Source organism: Miniopterus natalensis, chromosome 1, assembly GCF_054644295.1.
Source record: "Miniopterus natalensis isolate mMinNat1 chromosome 1, mMinNat1.hap1, whole genome shotgun sequence".
Lineage (NCBI taxonomy): Eukaryota > Metazoa > Chordata > Mammalia > Chiroptera > Miniopteridae > Miniopterus > Miniopterus natalensis.
Window position 1 is genome coordinate 157,328,079 of NC_142081.1, and position 9,014 is coordinate 157,337,092.

Genomic DNA, 9,014 nt, shown 5'->3' on the forward strand with positions numbered 1-9,014 from the left:
GTGCTCGCTAATTCTCACCATGAGTACATGATCATGGCCCAGCTTTTCCTATTAGCAAGTTTCTGCTTTAGATACACCTTCCCGAACTTTCCCACCACCAGGAATCCTTTCTATTATTTCTTCTCCATGGACGCTATGTTTTGAATGATTCTGCCTGACACTCCGTATTGATTACAACACATAACTCATATTTATTATGACAGATGTAACTTGTAGTCAGAGCTTCTGATCAGCATAAAATAACCAATGCCAGTGTTGATATAATTTTAGTAAAAAAATAAAAAAATATGACATGTTGGAAATCCTATAGACCCTGCTGTGAGTTACATGTGTGAGGTATAATGAACGTATCTGGTCTTTGTCCTGGGTTCCAGGCACAGGGGTTCAAACACTGTTGGAAGTACCCTAGTGATAAAAGTGTCTTTATTATGCTAATGAGGTGACTCATTGTGAGTCCCTAAATAGCTTTAGCCACAAAGGTGGTCACTAAGCCCTGCAAGTGTGCCTCAGTGGTTGAGCATCGATGCATAAACCAAGAGGTGACCAGTTCCATTCCCAGTAAGGGCACATGCTCGGGTTGCAGGCTCAATCCCCAGGAGGGGGCGTGCAGGAGGCAGCCAATCGATGTTTCTACCTCTATCCCTCTTCCTTCCTTCCTCTCTAAAATCAATTTTAAAAAATTATTATTTTTTTAAAAAGGGTGGCCACTAAAAAAGACCAGCCAGGACTTTAGAGGGCTGGCATCTGAGAAGAGAAAGGGACTGGAGATTGAGCTCAATCACGTGGCCAGTGACTTCATCAACCACACCTGCAGCGAAGCCCCAGAGAACACTCTGGACGCTGAGCTGCAGCAGCCTCCTGGCTGCGAACGAGGGTCACGCGGCGATCCACGGGCAGAGGGCGGAGAGCTCCGCATCCGGGCCCCTCCAGACCTCGCCCTGTGTGTAGCCTTTGCAACAAACTGTAATTTTAAGTATAGCACTTTCAGTGAGTTCTATGAGTTGTTCTAGAGAATTGCCAAACCTAAGAGGGTCATGGAAATCCCCAAATGTACAGCTAATTGGTCAGAAAGGCAGGTGGCTTGAAGCCTTGTAGCTGATGTCTGAAGTGGGGACTGAGCCCTTAAACCTGGGGCGTCTGACAGTGACTCCGGCAGTGTGAGAATGGTGTAGCACACCCACTTGCAGTGGAAATGGGGCATTATAGGTCTTTAAATATATATAAATGTCAAAACCCACAGAATATACAACACCAAGAGTGACTGTAATATAACTATGGACTCTGGGTGATGATGATGTGTCAGTGTAGGTTCATCAAGTATAATAAATGCACCACTCTGGTGGGGGATGTTGATACTGTGCGTGTGTGGGGTCAGGGCGTATATGGGAAATCTCTGTACCTTCCTCTCAATTTTCCCGTGAACCTAAAATTCCTCTAAAAATAAAGTATTAAATATATACATATATACATACGTGCTAGGAAATATTGAAAATAGCAGTGGTCAGAAAGATTCTATTTGGGGAAAATCTATCTGTTTCAGGTAGCTCAGAGAAATCAGCCCAATGGGGAGGGTATGCTGTTGATTTGTAATAAATTTAGGCCCAGGAAACAGGCAGAGTTTCCTTTACTAAAAGAGTTGCAAAGATATAATTAGCAAGAAATATGTTCTTAGGAAGAAATTAATATATTGAAATTATAATGATTATAATATTTACAGAGTGCTCACTACATGCCAGGCACTGTTAATGCATTTTGCATGAACGGATTTAATGCTGACAAGCACTAGATGATGTAGGTGCTATTAGCACACCCATTTCCAGATTAGGAGACTGACAGCGAGAGACGAAGTATTTTGCTCAATGCTATATTCAATTAGAGAGTTATGAAAAGGAGAACTGGCGTTGTGGCCTTACTGTCTTCATTCTGCTCTCAGTCGGGCCCACTGCACCAGGTACTTACTGCTTTAATTGTTTAACTGCCCTCTGGATGTGCTCTTTCAAAACAAACCTACTAGGCATCATATTTACGGGAAGTTACATTTTTGTGAAACTGCTTTTATCCGTTGGGTCCAGAGGGGCTCTATGTTCTCCTTCCTCATTTTGCAAATTAGAGTTAAGGGTTTATGATGATTACAATGATTATGAGTTAATTTAGAAATATTTTAGTTCCATAATAAAAATACTAATGTGAGGGTTCACAAAAAGAGTAACTGCATTCATTATTATTCTGCAAAAGTAAGTTAAGAATTGACCAAGGAGGAAAGAACTCAGAATATCTGCATAAGAAAGTCAGCACTGTAGAAGGAGCATACAGAAAAAATACTACTATGTATCTTAATAAAAGTCATGTTCCAAGGCATTTTAATTTGTGGGTTGCCTGAGCGCTTGCCATGGCCCTAAAGGCATATATGACAAGGGACCCGGAATCAGTGTACAAACCACTAAGCACCAAGTCCTTTCATCAGGGTTAAGTGTAGAACATTTGCCGGAGCAGAGACAGTGAACATTTCCAAACAAAGGAAGCAGTAACGCAACATGGACTGTTCACTCATCTAAAACTACAGGAGGATGAAACACTTCCCCAGAGAACACAGACCTGGGAAACCAACCAGGCTTTCACCTTCAACCGTGAGGACTGAAACTGCAACAGGAGTCCCCCGTCTCGATCAGATTGCGCCAGTAGACTCCCCATAGACTCCCCATAGACTCCCCACAGACTCCCTATAGACTCCCCACAGGCTCCCCGTGGAATCCCCACAGACTCCCCATAGGCTCCCCATAGACCCCCCACAGACTCCCCATGGAATCCCCATAGGCTCCCCATAGACTCCCCATAGACTCCCCACAGACTCCCCGTGGAATCCCCATAGACTCCCCATAGACTCCCTATAGACTCCCCACAGACTCCTCGTGGAATCCCCATAGACTCCCCATAGACTCCCTATAGACTCCCCACAGACTCCTCGTGGAATCCCCATAGACTCCCCATAGACTCCCTATAGACTCCCCACAGACTCCTCGTGGAATCCCCATAGACTCCCCATAGGCTCCCCATAGACTCCCCATAGACTCCCCACAGGCTCCCCGTGGAATCCCCATAGACTCCCCATAGACTCCCTATAGACTCCCCACAGACTCCTCGTGGAATCCCCATAGACTCCCCATAGGCTCCCCATAGACTCCCCATAGACTCCCCACAGGCTCCCCGTGGAATCCCCATAGACTCCCCATAGACTCCCCATAGACTCCCCGTGGAATCCCCATAGACTCCCCACAGACTCCCCACAGGCTCCCCACAGACTCCCCACAGACTCCCCATAGACTCCCCACAGGCTCCCCACAGGCTCCCCACAGGCTCCCCATAGACTCCCCACAGGCTCCCCACAGGCTCCCCACAGGCTCCCCATAGACTCCCCACAGGCTCCCCACAGGCTCCCCACAGGCTCCCCACAGACTCCCCATAGGCTCCCCACAGGCTCCCCACAGGCTCCCCATAGACTCCCCACAGACTCCCCGTAGACTCCCCGTGGACTCCCCACAGACTCCCCACAGACTCCCCGTAGACTTCCCGTGGACTCCCCACAGACTCCCCGTGGACTCCCCACAGACTCCCCACAGACTCCCCGTAGACTTCCCGTGGACTCCCCACAGACTTCCCGTGGACTCCCCACAGACTCCCCACGGACTCCCCGTAGACTTCCCGTGGACTCCCCACAGACTCCCCGTGGACTCCCCACAGACTCCCCACAGACTCCCCACAGACTTCCCGTGGAGTCCCCACAGACTCCCCGTGGACTCCCCGTGGACTCCCCGTGGACTCCCCACAGACTCCCCATACATGGGCAACCACCAGCCCATCTACAGTTTGTAGAAAAACACGGACTTGATCGGTCATTTGTGTTTGTGTGTTTGTGTGTTTTGTGTATAAGAGGGAACAAGAGAACGGATAAAACTTAGCGACTTATCTACACAAATCCGAGGGTTTCTACTGTGGTAAAAGCTCAGCATAAAGCTGACCACAGCGACCCCTCTACGTGCACGGTCCGGTGGCGGGGAGACTGCTCAGCGCGGCCCTGGCTCCAGAGCTCTTCATGCACCGCAGAGCAGGAGCCCTGCACCCACAAAGCAACGGCTCCCCTTTCCAGAAAGTTTTCATGTGATACAATATATGTGTGTGTGTGTGCGTGTGTGTATACACATATGTATGTTATATGCATATATATGTATAAACAGAATCACTCTGTACACATCAGTCTGTAACTCGATTGTATTCATTGATTAATATATCTTCGGGCATTTTCTTACGTCAGTACATATAAAGCTGACCCTTCCCGCCCAGTCTTTCTAATGATCACATAAAAAATGGCTATAAATTACAAATGAGTGATTTACTAATTTCTTGTCCCAGGATGGCCATTTAGGCTGTCTGCATATATTCATTAATTCAAATGAACATCCTTAGGTCCCTATTTTTTCAACCTTATACCAATATAGCTATATGACAAATACCCAGAAGTGAAACTACTTGGTTAAAGGGTTGCACGTTTAAACACGGACAGGGATTAACAAAATAACATCCATGGGTGCCACGTTCACTCTCCCAGGGACAGCGGGCGAGGGCCTGTCGTACCCAAATCCTCTGCAACATTGGTCTCACTCCATTATTTTCATCTTTACTGATTTCTTAGGCAGGAAATGATTTCTTATTGTGTTATTTACATTTCTTTAATTTTCAGTGAGGTAGATCATGTTTCCATATGTTTGTTGAGCATTTATAATTTTTTTCATGTCCTACTCATGTCCCTTGCAAATTTTTCTACTGAGTCCATTTTTCTTACGGGTTTATTCAAGTTATTTATATGTTAAAGAAATAAGTCTTTTGTCCGATGTGCTGTAATTATTTCTCCCCTGTGGGTTGTCTTTGGACTCTACTAATAGTATCCTTTGCTGTCATAAATTATAGATTTACATATAGCTAAGTAGATCAATATTTGTCTTTTAGGCTTTTGATTGATGCCACAGTTGTGGGTGCCTTCCCCACTCCTAGATTATTTAAATTTTACCCACACCCCATCTCTTTCATTTCAGTATTTTTATCCATCTGAAATATATTTTTATGTAAGAAGGGAGAAGGAATACAGATTTACTTTTTCCCTAAATGGCTAGAAGTTTTCCTAACATAATTTATTGAATAAGCCATCTTTTCCCTCTGCTATGAAATATCATCTTTATCATATAATAAGTTCCCAAATCATATACTAAAGAAATTTTCTGTTATTGACCTCTCTGCTTTGGTGCCATCATAAATTATTTTAACTATGTACCTTTACAATACATTATTTTTGGACTTCCATGAGCTTTTTTGGCAAGTTAATTTTTTTCAGATGAACTTTTTATCAACTTTCAGAACTTTTTCTTTGTATTTTGATTGAACTCAGATAAATTACTGTGTTAGGAAGGCTTGATGTTTACTTACCCAGAGAGATGCCATGCTATCCCGCCTTTGCCTTGAGTTCAGATCACACTAACCTATTAAAAGAAAAAAAAACCTGCTAAATGGAGTAAGGCAAACACAGTAAGTTCACCATCCTTAATCTTTAATCCAGAAAACAGAACCAATATCCAAAGAGAAACCAGTTCAAGAAGATGTGTTTTTAACACAAGGTAGCCCATTTGCTAAACCAACATTTACTGAGTGCCTACTGTATACAAGAGATGGTGCTAGGCCTGTGAAGGGCTCCAAAGGAAAGAAAAAAAACTGACGTAAGGGGTTTACAAATATGTTTCCTGGAAAGCCAATTTTTTACTAACTTAAAACCTAGTATTTGATTGCTGACTTCTTTTAATCAAGACAGACTACCATCTTAGGGAATGACAAAAACATAGGAAATTGTACCCTCTCAACATAAATTTTAGCTGGCTTCCACGTGACTCCTTGTGTTTGAGCAAAGCTTCCATCTGGATTTTCCGTGGCTCCAAGCCTGCAGGCTGCTAGAGGCGGCTGCCTGCTCTCTAAGGCAGCCCAGCCCGTCCTTGGCAGGATGCGGAGGGGCTCCCGCTGGGAACTCACAGGTCAGTGTTATTCACACACGCTGGCGTGTCTCCAAGGGATGATTTAGAAATGCAAGTTGCTCACACCCATCCTGGGAACAAAATATTCTAAAAATACAATGATAGCCCCAGAACAGAGTTCAACAGGAAATTACATTGGTCCCTGAAAATACTTAGCCCTGATTTTCTCAGGCTCTCTAGTTACAGGGTCTAACACCATATAGGGCCCTCTCTCTACATAGTGGATACAAGGTATCACTAGTCCTGGTTTTGCCTCTTCAAGCTAGACACATTTCTCTGACCTCTAGTTTTCTTATGTGTAAAAACGGGAGAGGAGGGCTGTAGCTGGCATTAAATAAAATAATATGTATCATCATATCAGCTAGCTTTGTGAGTCCTTACTGTGTGCCAAAAAACACACCAAAAGGTTAATTTTGTAAAGCTAGACCTTTTTTTCTCCATATTGGCTCAATGGGGCATACAAGGCAATAAAAAAAAAAAAATACTCGTTGAATGAATGAGTGATTTAATACAAGCCTCAGAATAATCTAGGGTGATAAGTACCATTAATAACACGTCCACTTTGCATATGAAGAAATGGGGGACAGAGAGGTAAAATAACAGTCCAGTCACACAGCCAGTGAGGAGGGACTGAACTTGGGCAGCCGCTCTCCAAAGGTATGGCCTTAACCCCACGCCTCTGCCTTACCCAAGTGGCTGTTCCGTACATGGTCAAAGCTGACACTCAACATATGTTGATCCAGTATAATTTCTAAATTATTAACGATTATTACTGGTTTAAGTGCTAAGAAATAAAGAATTACTCCACAGCGGCGGCCAAACGACCTAACAACAGAACTTGAAACATCCCTTCTGAAAGGGATTAGAATGGCTACATCATTTCCTTTGACTTCCTCCTGCATCCTGTTTCTAAATAGATTTCTCTGCGCAACCACATGGCTCTGGGAACAAGGTTCTGGTTTTCTTTCCATCTTTAAATTCCCTTTCTTGTCAGTTTGAAGTTTTTTGCCTTCATGAAAGCCGATGGTGACATCTTTACAAAGTAACGTTTTAGTGAGTTACATTTTTTAGGGAGTCGTAAATGCGGGCAAAGTGTGTGGAGGATTTCTGTGATCAGAAATCCTCGGAAAGAATTCAGCTCTGGGGGTGCAACTTCTTAGCAGCAGCCACCCAGAGCCTCCTGGCCACGATTTTCTATAGGCCTTTCGCGGTCCCGCACTCATGTCCCCCACCTGCCGACTCCAGCGCCCAATGCCCGGGAATGACTCACGTCTGGGGAACTCAACACTGTTGCAATCAAAGCAAACGGCGAACCTGTTTAAGAAAAAACAAACTTCTCGGATTCCCAGCGCGCAGTGTCTAAACACACTTTTCTTCTACCTCCAAAAAAAAATAAGTAAAACAAAATAAATTGCCCAGGTAAAGCGGCCAAGGTGCTCCCGAGCAGGGGTGGGTTCCAGGAATCAGACGCAGCCTGGAGCCTGGCCCGCCCTCCCCAGGCGCCCGCGCCCAGGGGACCCTTCCGACGCCCGCTCTCCTCCTGGGCCCCAGGCCTCTAGGGCCGGCTGAAGTTGCCAGCTGGGTCCCTCCTCCGCTAGCTGTGGCGAAAGAGAAGGGCCCGGGGGCGCGGGAAGCGGGGTGTCAGTTTGCACCCGGGGGTGACCATAGCTGGGGGCCCTCCCAGAGCACGGCGCTTTTGCTCCCCTGGCCTTGTTTCTTCGATTCTGAAACCTGGGACGTGGACTCGGTGCCCGCTGGGGTCCCTCGGACCCTGCACCTGCGCGGGGACCGCGGGGCGCTGGCGGCGGACCGGGCGGGGCGCGCGGGGGGCTGCACTTACCCTGAAGCGGCGGGAGAGCGGGGAACCGCGAGCCAGGTGTGCGTCCCGCGCGCCGCTGCCCCGAAGCTGGCTCCCCGCGGGCCGTCGGCGACCGCGACCGCTGCGGGGACCGCACCCCTTCCTCGGCCCCGCCTCCGCGCCGGCTCCACCTGGCGGCCGCGCGCCCGCGGGGAAGCCGCGCCCTCCGCCCGCGCCCCGCGGCCTCGGGGGTCGCCGGACGTTCCCGCCCGCGTCGCCCACCCTCCTCGTGTTGAAACCTTTCCCTCGGGTTCCGTGTCTTCACTTCCATTACATTCTGCGGGTTTATTGCAACGCTGGTTTTGTTCCAGGCACTGTGCGTTCAGGAGGAGACGGTCCCCACTCCCGAGGAGCGCGCGGCCTGGCGCCAACAGCAGCCTCAACGCCAGCCTGCGTTCCCTCTGTGCCGGGCACTGCTCTAAAGTCTTTCATCTCGTTGCCCCATTTTATGAATTAGGGAACCAACCGAGACACAGATTCGGTAACTTAGGCAAAGTCGCACGGGGAGCGCCGGCTTTGAGGCCGGGTGGTTCTGCAGCCCCTGCCAAGCTTGCAGGCTCCCTTCTGCGGGGATTAGAACCCGGGACTGGAGGAGACGCGGGAGGGCAGACTCGGCACGGGCGGCAACAGAACAGAAGCAGGTAAAAGTGAAAGCCCTGCTTGTATCGGGGGAATTATGAGCAGTTGTGTGTTGAAGGATGGAGTAGAAGATCATAAAAGCCACCGTTTATTTGGTGTCAGGACTTGAAATAAGTTATTGATTCCAGCACCTCTTTTATCTTCAAGGCAATCCCGGGAGGTGCTATTTTTATTAGAATTTGCAGCGGAGGAAACCGAGGCTTAGAACGGTTAAGTGATTTACCCGAGGACATGTAAGTTAAATGTATCGACTGCACACTCCCTGTAAGGCATTTGCTAAGCGCGGTGGGAGATTAAAAGGAAGTAATTAGACCTAGTTGAGTTATCAATGAGTTCACAGTCTAATGAGGTCAAGACAAACCCATGTGAAACTGAGTTTGTCTTGATGCATGATGCTTATACTTTTCACACATGTGCTAAATTCTGGGGCAAGGACTTGAAACATT

The 9,014-nt window shown here is 47.2% G+C and overlaps 1 protein-coding gene across 3 annotated transcripts in view; it reads right to left on the reverse strand.

The window, feature by feature from the left end:
• Nucleotides 1-7,981, reverse strand: part of ANXA3 (annexin A3) — a 49,677-nt gene extending 41,696 nt beyond the window's left edge. Inside the window, exons 1-3 of one of the 3 annotated variants that reach the window (XM_087826776.1) lie at nucleotides 7,912-7,981; nucleotides 7,342-7,385; nucleotides 5,476-5,528 (exon numbers count right to left, since the gene is read on the reverse strand). In XM_087826776.1, coding sequence (XP_087682902.1) covers nucleotides 5,476-5,490 — 15 coding nt within the window. In that variant the 5' untranslated portion in view covers nucleotides 5,491-5,528; nucleotides 7,342-7,385; nucleotides 7,912-7,981. Of the gene's footprint in view, nucleotides 1-5,475; nucleotides 5,529-7,341; nucleotides 7,461-7,911 lie in introns of those variants that run through there. The other 2 variants (XM_016213118.2, XM_016213117.2) reach the window with 2 other exon arrangements.
• Nucleotides 7,982-9,014: the final 1,033 nt, after the last annotated feature.